Source organism: Gymnoscopelus braueri, assembly GCF_963280865.1.
Source record: "Gymnoscopelus braueri genome assembly, chromosome: 2".
Classification (NCBI taxonomy): Eukaryota; Metazoa; Chordata; class Actinopteri; order Myctophiformes; family Myctophidae; genus Gymnoscopelus; species Gymnoscopelus braueri.
In genome coordinates, this window is record NC_137604.1 from 15362078 (window position 1) to 15383597 (window position 21520).

The window sequence follows — 21520 nt, forward strand, 5'->3', positions numbered from 1 at the left end:
CAAAGATCACAGTGGTGGCTGGTGTGAGGCCTTGGAGATAGTCCTCATTTTTAAACATTTTGCACAAAATCATGTATGTTCTCAACGCGATATCAGGCCAACTTGTCATACAGGAAAGAAAATCTAAAATTATTGCCTATTTCCGCTATTCGTCGAATAAGAAGTATATAGGACAGAAGCAGTTAACATGTCTGAAAAACAGAAGGTTGTGTGCACGTGTGTGGGGGGTCTCAGCCTTTGTCAGATTTTTGCCAGTGGTGTAAAGTAATGTCATGCCGTATCGTGCAGCTCTGCCTCCGTTCATCTCATTGGTTCATTCATGGCGATACGATGATTTAAAATCGATAACAGTAACTATCGATCAACTAACTCACCTCGTAGTCGGCGAATTTGTTTGAGTTCTCCAGGTTGAGGGTGCGGGGCTCTGGGGGCGTGTCCCTGGTCGCCATGGCGAGGCAGCGCAGCATGTCGCGGCCGGAGCCCCACTCTCGCACGGTGGCGAGGAGCTTCTCTCGGACGGCCGAGGTCAGGGGCACGCGGGTCGACGCCGAGCCAGAGCCGCTGAGACGCATGTGGCTGCACCGCTCCAGAACAGTCTCTGGAGCTCCCTGTTAACGACGGAGAGAGAGGTACAGTGGTGTAAAGTAACTAAGTACATTTACTCAAGTGCTGTACTTAAGTACACTTTTGAGGGATTTTTACTCTACTGGAGTAATTCCCATTTTCTGTACTTTTACTGCTACTCCACACATCTCAGAGGCAAATATTGTACTTCTACTGCACTACAATTATTTGAAAACTTCAGTTACTAGTTACTTTGTAGATTTTTATTATTATTACAAAACATACCTTAACCACTTCAGCCCTATGTACATTTCGTCCATTTGAAAATAGCAGATCTACAAGCTCACAATGCGTCGCATTGTAGATCTGCTATTTTCAAAAGAGTTCTATACATTTGAAAACTTGAATTCTGCATAATGAGTACTTTAAGGACATTTTGATACCAATACTTTTGTACTTTTACTCAAGTACATTTTGAATTCCAGACTTTTACTTGCAACAGAGTATTTCTACATTGCAGTATTTTACTTAAGTAAAACAATTTAGTACTTTTTCCACCACTGGTGACAACACACAAACGTGTCTGGGGAGGACTTAATTGGTAGAACGACTAAATTAGGGAGAAAAGGGGGTAAAAAAGCCCAAAAGAAAGAAAGAAAGACAAAGCAAGGGGAGGGAAAAGAACGAGCGTGAAAGAATAAGCGTTTAGGATGCAGAGAGAGGTCTGACCTTGACAAACATCTTGGCGCCGCTGGCAGACCTGCTGTGCTTATTGGGAGCGCAGAAGACCGACATAGATTTCCTGTCTCTGGAGAACTCCAGAGTGACCTCCTTCTTCATCAGCTGCTTGATGACCTGGACGGTAGATATCATAGAGACATGCTGGTCAATAGATACTGTAGATCATTTAGATTCAGTAGATATTCGGGAAAAATATGTATATTCGAATATGAAAATTAATATTCGATAATAAAAAAAAACGTAAAGATATTTTTTAATATGTTTATGTTTTGACAGGGACAATGTTATCAAGTTTTTTTTATATGTTTATGTTTTGACAGGGACAATGTTATCAAGTTATAAAAACTACCAAAATATATGTTTTACTTGGACTGGATCCGAGCACTTAAATACATAAACATAATTTAAAAATAAATAAATAATAATAATAATAAATATATATATATATATATATATATATATATATATATATATATATATATATATATATATATATATATATATATATATATATATATATATCTATATATATATCTTTTATATTGTTTTCAATAATAATAATAATAATATTCAAATATATTAGAATATCTGCCAATTTTTAAGACCAATATTCGAATATCATTTCTGAGGAATGTTACCAGCCCTAGTAGATATACATATCATACAGTAGACAGACATACCTATATACACATACATAACGTAACGATTCATTCAACTGATACAATTCACAATCCAACAAACAAACATCTAACAATAGGAGCATTTGTTCACTGTCATATATAAACTGCACAGTGCACATTATACTACAATGTTACCGCTAAAGCCTAATTTATACTTGTAAAATACGATGGTGTCGCATGCAAAAAAAAGAAAGACAAAAAGTGTCTCACATAAGTAGACAGGCAGATAAGACAGATAAGATAGATTAATTCGATATATAGATGGCATCTTAGTCTTACGGAGCAGCACGCTGTAGCTCTCTCCACAGGGCTCAGTCCTCTCAGGTCTGTGTCAAACACATTCATTTTCTCCACCAGAACGCAGAGGGCAGTCTCCGTCGCTTCACCAACCTTCTCAAACACACCCTTCGTCTGGAAGTGCACACACACACACACACACACACACACACACACACACACACACACAATATTTTAACATATGTCACACCATAAATTCAGACCAATCACCTCACCAATAATAACCAAGTTGATCCAGTTGCACCTACTGCAGCATTCATGAGCTGTGAGGAGCTCTACTAATGCTGGGTATAGAGCACTGAAGTCTAACGTAATTTACGCATCCTACCTGGGTCGCGTTTTTTTCCCCCCATTCTGAATTCCCACAGACACGTTTAATATCGCGTCAAATAAGAACTGTGTTCCAAACATAAACAAATGATCCCGGCGGTTTGACTCATATGGATATGAAGCATCAACCGACGGTGAAAAGACGCTAATGTTACCGCCTCCGAATTGGTTACATTTTCACCAGAAACAGACTGTATCAAATATGAGTGACTGACTATCATAAACGATACAGAGCCACCTCCTTGTTTATTTTTGTCCCACAATTCTTATATGAGATGATTCTAAGATGACCCAATGTTATTCTCCATAGAGAAATTACTTCCACGACCCAGGGGTTGAACAGTTAGACTGCAACATTTAAAGCCTGTACCCTGTTTTGGTCATGATGACTAACATCAAAGATCTACACAGTCACCATGGTCACACATGTCACCATGGGCAGTCTCAGTGTTATATTGTAGTGTGCAGTGTTAAAGAACTATAATCTGTCACCTCCTGCTTAAATGTAATCTGTCAGTCGTTAAATGTGCGATGCCAATTATATTCGCTGTGGGCTGGATTTTAAAAGCCTTCTAGTGTGTTTGAGGTGTAATTAACAGCTGAGGAAATGTTCAATTATCTCTTGGTATCAAGGGCAGAGGTCTAGGTTCAGACCTACAGCTATAGGCTCACTTTATTTATGTTTAGAACCTCATCCTGCAAACAATCAATAGTCCTAGTGTTTTTATTTTGTGTCTTTATAGAATGCGTTATAAAATGGGTATTCATGAAAATAAATATTTTCTTATTCAGTTGTTTTCTCTTCTTATCATTGAAACGCCCACCAGTCTGAAAACATCAGCTCTAACAGGAACCAGAGCTTTTATTTAACAATTTCGGCATTTAGCAGACGCTCTTCAGAGTGACTGAGAAGGGTGAGGGATTAACCACTCAAAAGCTCCTTGAACACTATATTATACGTTTATAATATATGTACATCAAATGGTGAGACAATCTACAAGCTCACAACGTGTTGCGCTTGTTTGCCTATTTTTGGCCTATTATGACACGGCCGGAATAGGGACCATAGGGTTCAAGTGGTTAGCAGTGGACGAGCAGTGGTTTGTTGTTCTCCTCACCTCGCTGAAGTCCAGAGAGGAGTCATTGCAGAGGGCGCAGATGGAGGCCAGCTCCACCAGGCCTTCGTACTGACTACACTTCACCCCCACGCCATCCTTGTAGCTGCAGGACACACGGTGACACACATAGAGGACAGAATGACACACAGAGAGTGGCAGAGAAGGAGGTTTTTAGGTCGTCTTATTTATATTCACAGTCTAGGCCCCTTTTAGGAAGGAAAAGCGCTGCCTACAGCGTCTTTTCTGCTTTAAATGAAAGAAAAGGAAAAAAGAAGATGAAGAGGGGGGAGTGGGGGGGGGGTGGCGGACATCAATGTAACTCTGTGGCAGTGGTTCTCAAACTTTTTTTTATTTCAAAGACCCCCATAACTCTGAGAGTGTACGAAATGGAACCAAATGGACCCGTGGGTCCATTTGGTTCCATTTGTACGCTCTCAGAGTTACAGACCTGCAAGGGTCCAAGAGGAACCCCCCCAAGGAACCTCGAGGGTCCCTGGACCCCACTTTGAGAAACACTGCTCTATGGAAATGATACGATTGATGACAAAGTCTTAAACTAGTAGGTGTAGATTAATCAAGACAGAGCAAACAGGGTGGCATATTTCTCGTCTAAAATGTATCAATCTTTTTTTTTTTATGAAGAAGCAGTCAGATGAACACTGACTGACTGCATGTGTTAATCCTGCCCGACTGCCACCTCTCTCCTGGCAGACATGGCTGCTGGCTCGCTGTGTGTGTGGAGCAGTGGGCTGACGCTGGTGACTCATGACTCAGCCGTGTATTAATAGGTCTGCCTTTAAGGAAAACTCCACGATGAATATAGCAAATACGATGCGGTCATACAATGTAATACCGGTGATAGGTTTAATATACTGTTGTACTGTATTGGGTAATAATAATAATAATATATATATATTTTTTATCCCACGATTTTGCAACCCCATTGTTTTCACCCAGTGCCAATTATCTAAATAATCCTGGGCACTACACTCCCTCTGCCAGCCTAGGGAGAGCCCAGAGCCGAGCTCATGCCTCCTTCAATGCATGAGAGCTAACAAGCCTTCTTATCACCCGACAGGGGGGAGTTTCCCCGGTAGGACGTAGCGCATGGAAGGAACACGTTATTCCAACCAGTTCCTTTCCCCTCCATCAGGCACCCCGGCTGACCAGGGGGAAGAGGTATACTGCATGTTTTTGTGAGGGTACCTACCCTAGGGCACACAGGGAGAACATGCAAACTCCACAAAGAAAGGCCCTTTCACCAACCCCACCTAGGGTATGGGCACTGAAGATGTGGAGGAGAGAACACGCCCCCCAGCGGGAATCGAAGCCAGGACCTTCTAGCTGTGAGGCGACAGCGCTACCGACTGTGCCACCGCGCCCCCGGGTAATAATCATTTTTAACACATTGAGTGCCAGAGGTTTTTTAAAACAGGGTACAGCCAGTGCCAGCGTCACAAAATATTTTCTGTGATCACCGTCCTCACGGTGATCCCCTCATTACACACACACACACACACACACACACACACACACACACAGGGGTCTCGTACAATCGGGGAAATTAAAAAAAAAACATTCGGTAATCCGTTCCATAGTTGCAGCCAGTTGAAAATAGTCAAAAATACATAGTAAAAAAAAAAAAGTACACAGGAGCCGAGATACAGGCTTTTAAAGTTAACCAGGAAGTGGATGGGAGTCTAAATCTTCAATTCTTTAAAAAAAACAAAATTGTTTTAATGTTTTTTTTTTGGCACTCAATGGTTGGATTATGAAAAACGACCAGGGCCGTTTTTGGCACTACTGATTTTGTTAGGCAGAAGAGGCCTCTGTGGCCGACAGTTGGGCATCAGCTCGGAGGCGCAGCTCTGCTTTTCTGTAGTGTCATGATTGGACAGCCGATCAAAAAAAAAGCACCTTTTGGTCACCTTTTTGTTGTTTCTCATAGGGTTTAATGTATACTTTTTTATTTTTTTTAAGGCGCCTAGCCACCAACTGTGAACACAATTACAGTTACGTACAGTAATAATGACAACCACGTTTTAAAAAAAGGCTCTATCTTCATATTTATATCTTTTATGGAACATGGACCAGATCCGTACAGGTTTCCGGCATTGTCTGGTATTTTCGTTTCGGGTGGACCCATGAAAACCTCTAGTGTGGGGTTATTCATTTAGCCAAATACATTTACACATCCTAACTATTAGGAGCAGTGGCAGCTATTGAACAGAACCAATGGAGAAGTAAGGGGTTCTGTATCTTGCTCAAGGACATGGGAGCTGGGATGAGCTGGGATCGAACCAGGAACTTTCAGATTCCCGGAGAACACTCTATCTCCTGAGTCACTTAATGGAGAATGCGGCCATTCTCGACACTGTAAATACACCCTAGGGTGCATTACTTCTTTACTAGTCTAGGGCACATTCAGCTAGGACGGGCAGGATAGAGGAGAGGAAGGTTGATTTGATCTCCTTTATTACTATGTCCTTTATTAAAATAACTAAGGTCTTTATTCATTATAGATTGAAGGACAAAGGGAAAATGCTGTTTCACTGCCCACTGAAGTTGAAGGTTAGGATCAAATCAATGAATGACTCAGCAGTATTTGATGATTGACCAGGCACAACTTCCAGTGATGTGCGTTTCAAATGGTTATAAGGCATTTCAAGTCATACAAGAAAAAAGATAATGTGTTAGCAATTAGGAGGATCGAATGAATGCAAAGTTATCAAGCAGTGTCAATTGGTCATCATTACAGAACTGGAAACGGATAGAAAGGGCATTATTACAATCTTTAGTTGAGGTAATGTCCATTTTTACAACTACAGGGCTGTTCACACTGAGCACTATAACGATACTATAACTATATCGATCACCATGGTCTTTATTATAGTTGTGGTGTGACCATCCACTTTGAAGATTTTTTAAACTATATCTTTATAGTTGTGTGTGAACGGCCTTAACCACTGGACTTATCTTCTGTACAATTGGTTTTATTTTTTCTACAGAAACTTTAACACCAATATTTATCAAGCCTTAATACCAAATGGTATTATTACCTATAAACTCATGTCACCAGTAGATGGCAGTCTTTTACAAGTTACCTAACCTCGGTCCCAGTTTTATCTGCCATGTCACAACAGTCATGAGGAGATAAAGCCTGGAAAAGAACTACTGCCAAAACTGGAAGTACAGGAAGTACTGGACTACACGTTGTCCAGCCTACCGGAACTTCCTGGCTTATCCGTTTGATCGTGTATCTCTACCAATAAGGGGATCACAGAACTTTAATTGATTCATGGTACACTTTGTCAGACTGACATCCCTTATCAGACTGACATCACAAAGGCATGCAAGTGCAGGCAGGTTTCAAAGGAACCCGACTAGGGGTGCAACAGTTAATTGAACTAATCTAATACATTTTAATTGGGAGAGGGGGGGGGGGGGTTCGATTAGTTCTTTGCTTTTTTAATATAGCAAAGATAGCTGATCTACAAGATCACAATGTGTCGAATTGCAACGCGTTTTGAGCTTGTAGATCAGTTATTTTTGCTATTTTTGACACTAGTACAAGAGTTAATCAGACTAATAAATTTAGTTAATTGCAATTGTTAACGATTTGTTGATATATAAAACCTAAAACTAAATATTAAAAAAACATTCTTGGTACAAAAGTAATCGATGGTTGCAGGCCTAAACCTTGCATGTACAAATGCATTCCATCAAACTCAAAACTATGCTTCCCTGTATGATGGAAGAAGGCTTACAGCCAGATTGAGGCTTTAACCTTTGCATTTATGAAATATACGAGACCATCAGGGTTTTATGGAAGAAGCCTCTGAACATGTATTCTATTGCTAGCATGACCCCATTCTCATACTCTTTAATCTCGACTGAAATGACTGAAATAAGTCATGGCGACTGAGAACTTCAAAACATGAATGACGATGGAATGCCATTTCTATCCAATTCCAGATGTAAGGTGACAATATAACAGCACGGCCAGTAGTTTCTGGGGTCTACCAACAACCTACTGGATGTGAAGAGGGGTCAAAGGTTAATAAAAGGGTAAAAGCAACTCACACTTCCCCTTCCGGGGCGTAAGTCGATCCGGTCACTGTGAACTCGCTCAAGCTGCAGCGGTCCCCGGACACGCTGTCCACAACAAACATCTGCACCGAGCACACACAAACACAAAAAAAAAACAAACACACATGCACGAGTGCATGCACATACACACAGTTGTTAGAAACACCAGTATCTTGTTAACTCATTAGTCGGTTATTGTTAGAGGATGACAAACCACACAGTAGTGTTAAATTTAACTCAAAACAGTGTACAGAATGGAACCAAATAGACCCGCGTTCTGTACACTGTGTGGAGTGTACAAGTTCAGTTTCAGTTCTGTCCTTTCATCCCTTCCATTGTATCCTCTGTCTTCCCTCCATCTATCCAACAACTATTTCCTTCTATTGCTCAACCATCCGAAAATATTTATTTTATTCATTCTTCTATCACCATCCACCTATCCCTCTCTCTCTCCCTCCCTTCCTTCCTTCCCTTGCCATTCCCTCTGTCCTTAAAGGGACACCATCATGCTATTGAGGTACAGTATCGTTTAGTCGTTGAACATCATAACCTATAGGGTTTTGTCATTATAATGGGGAGAGGGGGGTCCGGACTGGAGCCCCCTCTGGAAGCTGGAGGAGTTTGCATTTTTAGAGAGCCAATGAAAGGACAATGGAGCCCATTTTCCCCGTACATAAGAAAGTATATGTACATATTGCACATGTACTGCTGTTTTTTGCACAGTATCAGCATCTATGCATTTTTAAATGTCATGTTCATCCATCTATCCAGCTATAATTTCCAGGTGCCAGTTGCAGCACCTTCCAAGTCAAGAGTTAAGGCGGGTACACACCGGCGAATATGCGAATATACGCAAAATTCAGACTCGTTCCGAATAATTAAAAGACGCGTTTTTCGCGCCGCGAAACTGGTGTTCAAGCTTGCATTGACTTTATAAGGTTTTAAAAAAAAACGTATTATTTGCATGAAAAAAATCGCCCCGGTGTGTAAGGACCTTTATGCATGACCACACAAATTAGTTTTAACCAATCTCTAAGTAACGACTAAATATGTACACAGCACTAATGTCTATTTACAATGGCAGACTGCTTTGACTGCATCAGCAAATTAATTGAATATAACAAACAACCCCATCCTCGCCAACGCACTTTGTGAGATAACGTCATTTTACATCCATTGTATATTTATGATGATGCTGATATTTATGCGAGACTCCGCTTCAAGTGAGACAAGATCCACAACATCCACCCTGTGTTGGGCAGTGAATCAAGAGGAATTTATTTGTCGCTTACTCATACAGGTAAAAGTGTGTGTAAAAAGGGTTATCAATGGTGGTCAAACTACAGTCAAGCACACCAATTCAAGCTAAAATAACTAAATACTCTATTTAATTTAAACACCTACGACTATGATGCATACAAAAATTATACTTAACATTTGTCAGTTTTAACATACACCAGTTCAGGGGTTGTTAGGCAGTCAACTAGTTAATTACAACACAACCACCTCTTTGGGACATAGGGTCCAAGCAGTGTGCGTGTGCAGCCAAGATTCAGACATTGTTACAACATCTGAACTCTAGGCAAACTGTTCACAAACCATTCTGTATTTGAGGGAAGGCATGCCATTTATAGACACGATATACATTTAAAACACTGACTTAAAAGCATATCGCACTATAATTTAGTAGGTCTCACTTCTCCTCAGTCTTTCACTGTGTCTCTGTCTGAGGTGACAGTGCAAGGCACAGACAGACACCTTTTATATTATTATGACGGCAAAACATTCTAAAACAGTGGAGGGACTAATTAAACTGTGAGTGATACTTTTTGTAAAAGTGTTAAATAGCGGTATATTCCAATAGTAATAATTGCTATGGAGTGTTTATTCAGTAACAAGGGTCTCTCCGTCTCTCCAATTCTTTAGTAAAAAGAAAATGCATTTTCAGGTCGGAATACCAATTTTATCCAAACAGGAGACAACCCATCCAGGGTCCTGGTGAATCATGACCATAAAACTTTTTTTTTCCTGTGATTTTATTTTATTTTAGATTTAATTATATGATATACTATATTTAATAAATACCCTTTGTTTTGCCGTTTTCAAAAAAGTTTTTTCACAGAATCAAACGTTTTATGGTCATGATTCACCAGGACCCTGGATGGCTTGATTCTAGGCTTAAATTAATTGATATAAATATTTTTGGAAATGTCAATGGGAAAAATGCATTGAGTATTTTGAAGTGGAACCAGAAAATGGCCGCCACTGCTATGCCCTATAGCCCTACGTTTGTTTGTTTTTTCTTCTAAAATGTTCCAATGCTTTTGCATGACACCGTCACACAGTACGTCAAAGTATAAAATAGAGCACCTATTTATGAAAACCATAACAAATATTAAATATGGAGATACAAGGTTTCTGCCTGATAGCGACAATATAGAGGTAAAGTTGAAGATCATGATAGTGTCCCTTTAAGGAAGTCTGTCCCTGTCTCTCTCTTCATCCTACCAACCCTCTGCCTGTCTCTCTGTCAGTATGTCTTACCCTGCAGACAGACATCTGTCTCTCTCTCTCTCCATCCTACCAACCCTCTGCCTGTCTCTCTGTCGGTGTGTCTTACCCTGCAGACAGACATCTGGTTGGTGGTGAGCGTCCCCGTCTTGTCAGAGCAGATGACGGAGGTGCAGCCCAGGGTCTCTACGGAGGGCAGGCTCCGAACGATGGCGTTCTTGCGGGCCATGCGCCTGGTCCCCAGGGCGAGGCAGGTGGTGATGACCGCCGGCAGGCCTGGAGGAGAGGCAGAAACAATTAAGAGGTATATTAGATCAGTGGTTCTCAGAGTGGTTCAGAGTGGTTCTGGTTCTTCCAGAGGGTCCCCAGCCAAATTCAATAATATAGCATCAAAATCAGTTTAACCACTTTATATACATCTGTATCGCTTGTAGATCTGTAATTTCCTGCAAGATCTAGACATACAGTACAGTACAGGTATATATCACTGTATTTTTGCTGACAGGTAGGTACTAGATGCATCATGCCAGGTGTTTGGGTCTGATGCAGCTCCCGATTTTGCAGAACAAAGCCTAAATGCAGTAACTACATTTGTGGTCCACAAGGAGTCATGCATTTGTCAGGCGTCATAACAATTACCTCATGAATACATGGACAATTAGTGCAATGTCACAGTAATACCTATAACCAAACGGTAAAATGAGAGAGACAGACGGACAGACAGACAGGGTACCTTCCGGTATAGCAGCCACAGCTAACGCCACGGCGATCTTGAAGTAGTAAACGGCGCCCCTCAGCCAGCTGCCTCCGTGGACGGGGTCGTTGAAGTGTCCCACGTTGATGGCCCACACCGCCACGCAAATGACACTGATCACCTGAGAGACAAGATGGACACCGGTTAGCACCATATGTACGGCAGCAGCACGCACGACTGAGATGGAAAGAGGCACAAACGGGCACAAACTGACGGACAGACAGGCAGAGTCAATGGTAGACAGGCTGGCAATTAGTTGAGACAAACTACTAAGTATAAATCACGCTATACTAGGGCCGAAAATATATCGAAAAAACTATATTTAGAACCAATAACCAACTTAATGTTGCTCATGTAGGTTAATTGAATAATCGAGAAGCATTTTTTTCCCCTAATACATCACGAATCGACAATCATTATTATTATATTTTTACAATCGACTACTGTAAATCGATTAGTCTCATTAACTACTTAACCCTGTACTATACTTCTGTGCAAAAGTTTGAAATAATCATGATATTGAATTGAAGTCATATGGCCCAGCCCCAGGCTCTACAGATCCCTAACCTTGGAGAGTTGTTCTCCAAACTGGTCTAGTTTCTGCTGCAGGGGCGTTCTCTCTGGGTCCGTGGCGGCCATCTCGTCTCGGATCTTCCCGATCTCCGTCTGCACCCCCGTCGCCACGACGACCCCGATGGCCCGTCCCGCTGCGATGTTGGTGCCCTGGGATTGGTCAAAACAAACCACCACTTTATCGACTAAACAACAAATAGACTCCCATTGCCACAGAAAAGACATTCAGAAAAGACACAGTTATTTGTTAAGAGTTAAATATGTGTCGAGAAGGAGGAGGCCACACAACTAGTTAAATATGTGAAAAGTACTGGAGAGTCTATGGTGACTATTTCCCAGGACATTTCCCAAAACATTAATCCCTCTTATGTTTAATACAGTATTTGGTACCACATTAAGTTGTGCTCTTCAAAATGAAACATACTTGTAGCTGATTAAAAGATTATCTTTGTTTTTGAGTTATAAAACACATACTGTATGCAATGCACGCACACACAATATCAAACCCACGCAGCTCACAGATATCGAAGAGATAGTTCTAGGTTATTTTGGGGTGGGTGTGATGTGGACATAACCACACACACAGACACAGACACAGACGCAGACACACACATACACACACACACACAATATCAAACCCATGCAGCTCACAGACATCAAACGGGTCCACAGCTAGTGTTGTGTGACCTAATATGATACGACAGCTGAGCTGTACCACCTAACCTTTTTTTATTTCACCTTTATTTTACCAAGAATAGTCCCATCAAGATTAAACCTCTCTTTTGCAAGGGAGTCCTGGCCAAAACACCAGCACACAAAGTTACACGTAAAAATAACACAAAATAAAATCCCCAAAACAGAGGTATGACGTTCAAATGCCAGGACATGAGCAGACAATGGTCAAGTAGTCCTTTATCCTATTGTTAAAAACAGCCACGCTGACAAGAGAACCCAGTTTAACCCTTTAAGACCTGAGAAGATTCTAGAAAGGTCTTCTAAATCCAAAACAAAATTTGAAAGAAAAACCCAGTTTTTTTTCCTCGATTTTTCAAAAATAGCAGATCTACAAGTTCATAGCGCGGCACTCGGTGCCGCGCTATGAGCTTGTATATCTGCTATTTTTTAATAGCCTAAAGAAATCTAAAGTGACACAGATGCGTTCCAGGTATCAATGGGTTAAGATGAGTCTGTAGCTCAAACCAAGATGATGCTGCAAACACAAAAGCAGTTTCACCAAACACTGTATTAGATGTGGGAATTATGTATTACTATACTTGTGAGGACATAAACATTTGAGGACATCATTGAAAATAGCAAAAGAAATTCAGAAAAATTGCAGATCACAATCAATGTCCATTTCTCAAATTCTACTATACTTAGTATAGTAATACACACACACACACACACACACACACACACACACACACACACACACAGGGTTATGATGACTCACAGAGAAGAGCATGTTCTTCTTGTCCTGGTTGACGGCTCGGGGGTCTGGCACAGGGTCAGTGTGTTTGAGCACAGAGACGGACTCCCCCGTCAGAATGGACTGGTCCACACGCAGGGTGGTGGAGCGGATGGACGTCAGCCTGATGTCAGCAGGTACCTTATCACCAACTGGGGGGGGGGAGGGGAGGACAATGACAACATCACAACATGAGAATATTATACACAGTCAAATCCTCAGTATCATTTATTTTACAGGTCCGATTTTGCTGTAGCCTGGAATCCAGACTGATCTCGCTCCGTTCGGCGGATTTAACCCATTCAAACCAGGAAAGCATCAGTGTCATTTTAGATTTTAACTCTATATTCGGTTCTGGTCTTATTTTGCTTAAAAAGTGCATGCTATTCTTGTGTGACCCTCAACACAGGATTTGATAATCCCAGGCTCAAATTACTATAGTGCCACCACCACCAATAATAATGATAGTAAGGCAGCTATCTGCACAAACAAGTAACGTACACTGGAGCTGTGGAACCCCTGTAATGTCAAACATTCTGCGAAAATACAATAGCCTATCAACAAGCCCACAGTGAGCTTACAAGATCGGCTATTTTCAGCAAAGATATTTGGTGTAGAAGGAAAAAAGGAGCGGGGCTATTTATTATAGACTCCTGGGGGCTCTGGTCAATACATATAGAGGGTTTAAGTGTTTAAGATAAGATGTAAAATTATGAGACTCTCAAAAAACAGGATCTGTTTGAAACCGTTGATTTCGTTTTGCAGGAATCATTTTGAATAAATGAAATTTGATTATAAAATAGAACCGCATTGGTTGCCCTTACAAAATGTAATGGAGTCGGGATGTTGTGGGAACAGCTGCGATGGCCATAAACGTTTTGAACGCTGCAATACGATTGGCTCAGAGGAGGATCACAGAGGGAATAACTGTGCGATTCAGACAATAAAAAAAAGACTTCTCTGGTGTCTTTTTTTAATGTCATTTCAACTGTGAGTCGTGTCAGTGAGTTCCCATGCTCTTACAGACCACAACGCTTACTACACACACACACAGAGATAAAATCAAGTTACACACACAAATGTGCATACACAAAGTCAAGTCATAAATACAGTACATGTAGGCCCTCAAACGCACACGGATTGACCACATGACCCGTGAAGAATGACATGTACACACACAGGTATGCATACAGACACAAACATGGATATAAACAGATAACGCACAAATGCACAAATTATACACAAATATTGAGCATGAATCACATACAGTACAATGCACACACATTTGCCTACTAGATACAAGGAGACAGACAGACACATTTAACTCTGAGAACCAGAGCTAACCCTATTTCCTCTCCATATGGAGCCATAAATAGCATTGCGTATCTGGAGGATTCAGTATTTTTTTTTCATTACTAGGCCTAGTAGGCCAAGGGTGTGCATGTGTGTGTGTGTTAGTGCCAAGTTGCTACAACGCAGTAAGATCTGGAGTGTACATTTAACTCTGAGAGTGACCGAATCGGACCCTTACGGGTCCATTTGTACACTCTCAGGAGATTAAATTTACATCTTGCTGTGTAAGAGTGACGGTGTTGAGGCGGCCCAGCTGGAGTTGGACTGATGTTGATCTGTGGAAATAACTGACCTCCACATGCTGGTTCGCACGGAAAAGTACTTCTCACTTGAGTGTTACTCATTTCAATTGCCCAATGTTAATAGAGGACCTGCCCTCTGCACCATCTACGGTACACACAACCCCACGGGTTCAAATCCGGTTCATGCCGTGTGCTACGTCACTTCATCTGCTCTCTCTCCTTTTTTTCTCTGTCCTCGCACAATCTGATAAAGTTAAACCGCCAAAGTAATTTGTGATAAACTGTGACCGGTTTGCGCTTGAAACATTTTGGAAAGACAGACCTAGAGACCATCTGACTGACCAAACCCCACTATGCTGGAAGTAACTTATCTATAAACTGGCACAGACACTGGCACAGACACAACGCTCACAATGCGACGCATTGTGAGCTTATATACCGGGCCGGCTATGTTCGGTCCGCAATGCTGTCATACGACAGAGCATAAATTAGGCACAACCGAGACCAAGAGTCTAATAAAGACCCAACTTTTACGCTCTCAAGTTTCACTTTCTCAAGTTCCACTTTCACTTCAACAGGAACGTAATGGTTTGTTTTGTGACATCAGGCAATTAGCGGCATGAGCCGTCATTGGTCTACATTTTGAGGGGACATATACATACATACATACAGAGGCCATGCCGAAAAAAGATTAGCCGTGTGCATTGACTTTGACTCATTCTAACAATTCAAATGTCGCTTTCATTGTTTTGTTACACTACAAAAAGACAGCTTTACACGTAACAACACATTACCAGGGGCAATAAAGTACAACACATACACAAAATGTGCAACATGTCAGGTCCTTATTAAAGTCATATCTAATAAGCCCAGGGAAGCAGGTCTTGTCAGGTCACAGAGATTGGAGGATGTACACCACAATCACACGACAGCGTTTCCTAGAGGCAGTTTGTGTGTGAGACCTGACTGGGTTTCCATGACGATAACTGATAGGAGGAGGAGGAGGCGGCATGCAGATTAAAATACTGAACTGCCAGGGAGAACTAAACAAAGACAATGTTATTTCAACGGTGTCTAAACAACCGGGCCGAGGCTGACCGGCGATGGAAACACACAAACGCTCTTCTGGATTCCAAACAACCTCGGCCGGCTCAGAGCGATGCTGTGGACATCGGAGGTACATTACATTCAGCATTACATTAACCCATTAAGACTTGAGCCGATAAAAAAATAAATCAACATTTAAAAAATATATATATATATCAGCTCTACAAGTGCCGCACACCGAGTGCTTGTATATCTGCTATTTTTGAATAGCCAAAGAAATCTAAAGTGACACAGATGCGTTCCAGGTCTTAACCCATTAAGACCTGAGGCGATTCTTTAAAAAAAATCTAAATCCTAACAGTTTTTTGAAAAAAAATGTAAAAAATTTCTTTCACGATTTTTCAAAAATAGCAGATCTACAAGCTCGTAGCGCGGCACTTGGTGCCGCGCTATGAGCTTGTATATCTGCTATTTTTGAATAGCCAAAGAAATCTAAAGTGACTCGGATGCGTTCCCGGTCTTAATGGGTTAATGGGTTAAAGCTGCCTGGGACGACACCACCAAACCCATCATTTATTTAGGCAACAGCTGTTTTCAGCTACAGGACTGCAGCCATCCATAGATGTCGTTTTCTGAGACAGTATTTATAATACGACTTGTTTCGCTTTTCACTTGAATTTCCAGTAACGTTCAAGTGAACAGTAAAAGACTGCTTACATCATCTAGAATAGATGTATATGTAGATGTGAGGCTGTTTTAAGCGTTATTATGATCTCATAGACACGGCTGTTCTTCCACATCATGGATGTAGGTGCGTTGTGGAAGAGGGATGCATACAATGCTGCAAGGTATCTGCAATGCAGGGGATGCAGCTCTTGTTTGAAATTAACTTCACATCTCCATTCCCAGTAGCGGCTGTGTAGGCAGGGTACTCGAGTGCACTCACTGTGTTCCACTGTGCCCGTTTGACTCGCCTCAAGAGCTCGATTAGTTACCTGTGACACGTGTTTACACACAAGGCAAACCTAATGTGGCCAGTTCAGTCATGAGTGTCTTGTTTTTTTTACTGTGGTCCAGTGCACCAAGCCTCATATTGCTCATCTCAATCAGCCTATTTTGGGAATGTTCAGTACAGTAGCCATTTTTATCTGCAGATTATTTATGAACCTGAGGAGACAAACTGGGCCAGGGTGACTATATGTAGCTCTGGCCGCAGACTAGAGGAGAAGTGGCCCAATTTTGGGTCCTATTCTCACCCTCCCGACAATGGCGTTCCTCTGATTTGAGGCAAATGACAACGGCTTATCTGCCCAAATTATCCTGTAGTGCAGGGGTCTTCAACAGGGGGTCCGGGACCCCTAGGGGGTCCTCAGAGTTACCAAAGGGGGGCCTACAAATCTCTGTGTGATATGATTTAGTTTTTTTTTACATTACTCACTTAACCCTAGAAATCCCTTTTCTGAGGAGATCTTTAGCCAAAAATAGCAGATCTACAAGCTTGTAGATCGGCTATTTTCGGGCAAAGAAATAGAGGGAAAAAAGAGCAGACCAAGTAAAAGTTTAATCTGAAAGACAATTTTATGCAATGTAGAGGGGGTCCCTGCTTCATCTCTCTCTCTCAGCTAGGGGGTCCTTGTCCTGAAAAACGTTGAAGACCTCTGCTGTAGCGCGAGGGGTTCACAGACATGATCTTAACAGGGGGGGGGGGCGGAGGGGGGTGATTTTCGTAACCAACTACCTTATATACGTTGCATCGTGACGCGTTGTGACCTTATAGATCTGCTAGATTAAGCATCCAAGTCTTTCATTACCTGCTACTTCGACGATGTCCCCGGGGACAATGTCTCGGGCCCTGACTCTCTGGACGCTCTTCTTGTCCTGCCGGTAGACCTTGCCCATCTCCGGCTCATACTCCTTCAGGGCCTCGATGGCGTTCTCCGCATTACGCTCCTGGCAGACACACACACACACACACACACACACACACACACACACACACACGGGTCGACTCATTTTCAAACGAACCAATCCAAATGGGACGACAAGCTGCAATCCATTAGCTAATGAGGGAGCGATCATTCTTAATGACTTTGTAATAATGGACGAGATGACTTCACAGCACCAAAAAGGGTTTTCACGTTTCAATTTTCAATCGATCAGTTGAATTGAACCCCTCCCCTCCCCCACCCTCCAAGCAGCTTGTTACCATTTTTCTGGAATTTGTAACCCTAAGTAAGTACATAATGCCCTAGCCCCAACCTGAATCTCTTATGATAAGTTACTAATTGTAGCCGGTCAGGGAAAAAATATATAATAATAATCTCTGTCCTAATAATAATAATAATACGATTTATATAGCGCTTTTCTAGATACTCAAAGTCGCTTTACAGTAGCAATATAAAAACAATTTTATTAGAAAGAACTAGTTTAAAAACATTAAACTGGTTCTTCCTGACTGAATATTAATGAGTTAAGATAAAAAAGACAATACACAAATGCATGTGCCTCCACTTGCACCGCAATGACTGACTTAGTACTGACGAGCAAACAACAAAAAAATTATAATAATCTGTGGATGCCTAGCAAAGAAAATAATTTAGATTATTTAACCACATGAACCCCAGCATCCATATTCTGGGGGGTAACATTAGCAAAAAATCGACAAACTCACAACGTGTGGCAATGCGACACGTTGCGAGTTTATTTTTGGCTACTGTTCCCCCCAGAAACAGTCAAGTAGAGAGCCAACTCGGGTCCAGTTTAAGAGGTTATTATGCTCTCTGCAGTGCATGTTCAAAACCAAGAGCATTCCATTCTTCAGATAAGGAGTTTCAACTCCCAACCCTTCCTCACACTGCCCTTTGAGGGTATAGTGACATGTGTGTATTTTTTTCTAAACTTACCAAACCTTAGCTCTAGCCCTTTCCCTTATGTGAACTTTTGGTTTTACTATACTTGTGGGGATTTTTGGTCCCCACTTGGATAGTAATACCTAGCCTGGAAACCAGACGAATCTGCCTTTGGTACTGGTCTGGTACCGCTCAGTTGTGATTGGATTTCACTCCCTCCGAAGTTGTGAGGGACCAATCAGGGCCCTGTATGCAAATGTAGAGCAGGTTTATCACCAGAGGCACTCTTTTTTAATCCGCCCCTTGGAAATGCAGGTTCCATAAAGATTCCAGACTAATATCTACACAGTGATATGCCAGGCTAAGTAATACCTGGCACACACACACACACACGAGACACTGACCTGCCATACTCCTACTATGGCATTGGCGATGAGGATGAGGAGAATGACGAAGGGTTCCACAAAGGCTGTGATGGTGCCCTCTCCTTCTTCAAACCATGCCAAGGTCTGCAAACACGTTAAGGCATGAAGGAAGATATCAGACATTTGTGCGAATCTTCATGTTTTATATAACATACAGGATAAATTTACACCTATGTCTGGGCTGTACATGTGGACAGCGTGTGCACGTGTGTTTCATGATATACGGTATGTGGTTTTATGTTTGTTTACTTGTGTGCCTGTGTGTGTATTTGAGTGATACCGTGTGTATTTGGGCGTGTGCGTGTGTGTGTGCACTTACAAAGGAGATGCATGCCGCCAGCAGCAAGATGCGAACCAACAGATCCTCAAACTGCTCCATGACGAGCGACCAAAGCGACTTCCCTGCAAACGTACAGGATGGACAGAATGAAAAGAAAGAAAGAAATACAAGGGGCTACAGATAAACAAATAAAGTGCAACAGGTAGGAAGAAAGAGGGGAGAGAGAGAGAGTGAGAGTGAGAGAAAATAACTCACCTTCTTCCGCTGGTAACTCTGGGAAAGAAAGGAAGAGATAAATAAACAAAGGTCAGACAATAATCACATTATCTATTATCCACTGGGGTCATTACATTGAAAGTTGGCAGTATGGCGTTGAGGGATGATGGAGGGACATCTTCCATGTGAGACAGACACTAACAGAAACCTGGTTTTGTCCTTCCATTTTGTGAAGAAATGAATATTGTCAAAGTGACTGCGTCACAATGTCCTGGTACTGTACAGCTAGCTGATACAATTAGCTGACACAGGCTGGACAATAATATTGAATTTTCCATTAGACGTAATTCAGTGAATAGTTCAATACACTGATATATAAAAGAAGATACATTTATAATGAACATACTGTATACTATCTCTGTATTGTGTTGGAAAAACTGATAGTTTCAGGCCTTGTTTATGATTGGCTGACTCACGTTCGAGGTTGTGGTAAAATGCTCTTTAAGCACACCTGTGAGTGCTTTACATTAATATTACTCTTCTACGCGTTGTGCCATAATAACAGTCCTTAGTTAGCCGTTTTAAAAATGCCTTTAAAATTTGTCCTACTATAAATCAAATTAGTCGAAACAAACATCTTGCTGCTTAGCAGAAATGGGAATTCTGTATGTATGTATGTATGTAAAGCAATACCGTCCCAAAAATCTATATTTATAATGTATTTATTTTATTTCATTAGTTTAATTATGGTGAAATATGCTTGTGCAATCTTTTCTGCTTTCATATAGTGATTCATGGCCATTAAAAATTGCTGATTCAAGGTCTGATTGCCTGCGGGCGGCTGGAGTAGAAGAGGGTGTGGGTATCATATACGGTAAGAATTTACCATGCATGAGTGTTGGCAGAATAACGGCAAATGGGAAGTGCGGAAGGCATTTTAAGACAAGAGTTGCAGAGAGGGAGACATTTAGTTGAGAGGAGTTGAACTGTTATTGAGAGAGGTTAATAAAATACCATTATTGGAGTAAATAAGCCTCTGTCGTCGTTCATGGAACTCTGTGAAATTAATTCTTTAGTGTCAAAGGAAAGGAAAACATAACCTCTTGTATTTGGGAATATTATGAGTTTTACTCATGTGCCAAAGGTGAAACATAATAAAAAATGTCTCCTCTATTCAAATAATGGCTCCCTTTTAAAATGCTTGTTCCGTTTAGCATTATTATATTATCTTTAATATCACAATTCTAATCATATTCATAACATTCACTACTCTATGGAGCACAGAGCAATGTTTTGGTGAGCCATGGACAGGAGACGGCAAGGTTTCTCCTCTAAAGCTTGTAGCAGATTGGCTATTTTCGGGTACGGTTGGGTGCAGTCCCCCCAGTTAGGGTTAGTCTGTTCTCCATCTTGTTCTGCAGTGTTTAGCAGAAAATACAACAACATGTTTGCAATTATGTTCTATCTGAGGAGGATGATCAGTACTGCCGGTGGTAACTTTTATTAACCCATTTAGACCTAGCCTGGCATGGCCAGACTAATATCACTGCGTAGATATTAGTCTGGAATCTCTGTGTGGAACCTGCAAAAATCTCCATGAATTCAAGTCTCCATGGGGGTGTGTAATCAATAGAAACAATGTCATTTTGGGGGTGAACTATCCCTTTAAGCATTCTGTAAATATTATATTTATCATGGGTCTCGTACAGTGGTCTCATGCCATGGGTTTGATCACCGCTTGTGCAATGACAGTGATATGTGCATTCGGCTCAAAACATCCTCTTCGTCTCGTCTGCATCCCAGAGGATATTGATTTGGTCCCAAATACATACTTTTTAAAGTCCCCTGGAGTCCTGGACAACGGGACACAGTTAGCCTCGCGCCCTAGCTGGTCACAGGCTGTTGGGCTGTTAGCCAGTGGAGGACTGGACAAAAATGCATGCGAGACCACCCTCCCACGCGGATAACCAAAGACCACACCGG

The 21520-nt window shown here is 41.5% G+C and overlaps 1 protein-coding gene across 1 annotated transcript in view; it reads right to left on the reverse strand.

The window, feature by feature from the left end:
• LOC308103354 (sarcoplasmic/endoplasmic reticulum calcium ATPase 2) overlaps nucleotides 1-21520 on the reverse strand; it is a 43812-nt gene that overhangs the window by 17135 nt on the left and 5157 nt on the right. Inside the window, exons 3-15 of the mRNA XM_080453282.1 lie at nucleotides 19577-19594; nucleotides 19361-19443; nucleotides 19021-19125; nucleotides 17579-17717; nucleotides 13111-13277; nucleotides 11652-11807; nucleotides 11064-11205; nucleotides 10440-10606; nucleotides 7814-7902; nucleotides 3731-3833; nucleotides 2265-2396; nucleotides 1294-1419; nucleotides 375-608 (exon numbers count right to left, since the gene is read on the reverse strand). Of these exons, the coding sequence (XP_080309408.1) occupies nucleotides 375-608; nucleotides 1294-1419; nucleotides 2265-2396; nucleotides 3731-3833; nucleotides 7814-7902; nucleotides 10440-10606; nucleotides 11064-11205; nucleotides 11652-11807; nucleotides 13111-13277; nucleotides 17579-17717; nucleotides 19021-19125; nucleotides 19361-19443; nucleotides 19577-19594 (1661 nt within the window). The remainder of the gene's footprint in view (nucleotides 1-374; nucleotides 609-1293; nucleotides 1420-2264; nucleotides 2397-3730; nucleotides 3834-7813; nucleotides 7903-10439; nucleotides 10607-11063; nucleotides 11206-11651; nucleotides 11808-13110; nucleotides 13278-17578; nucleotides 17718-19020; nucleotides 19126-19360; nucleotides 19444-19576; nucleotides 19595-21520) is intronic.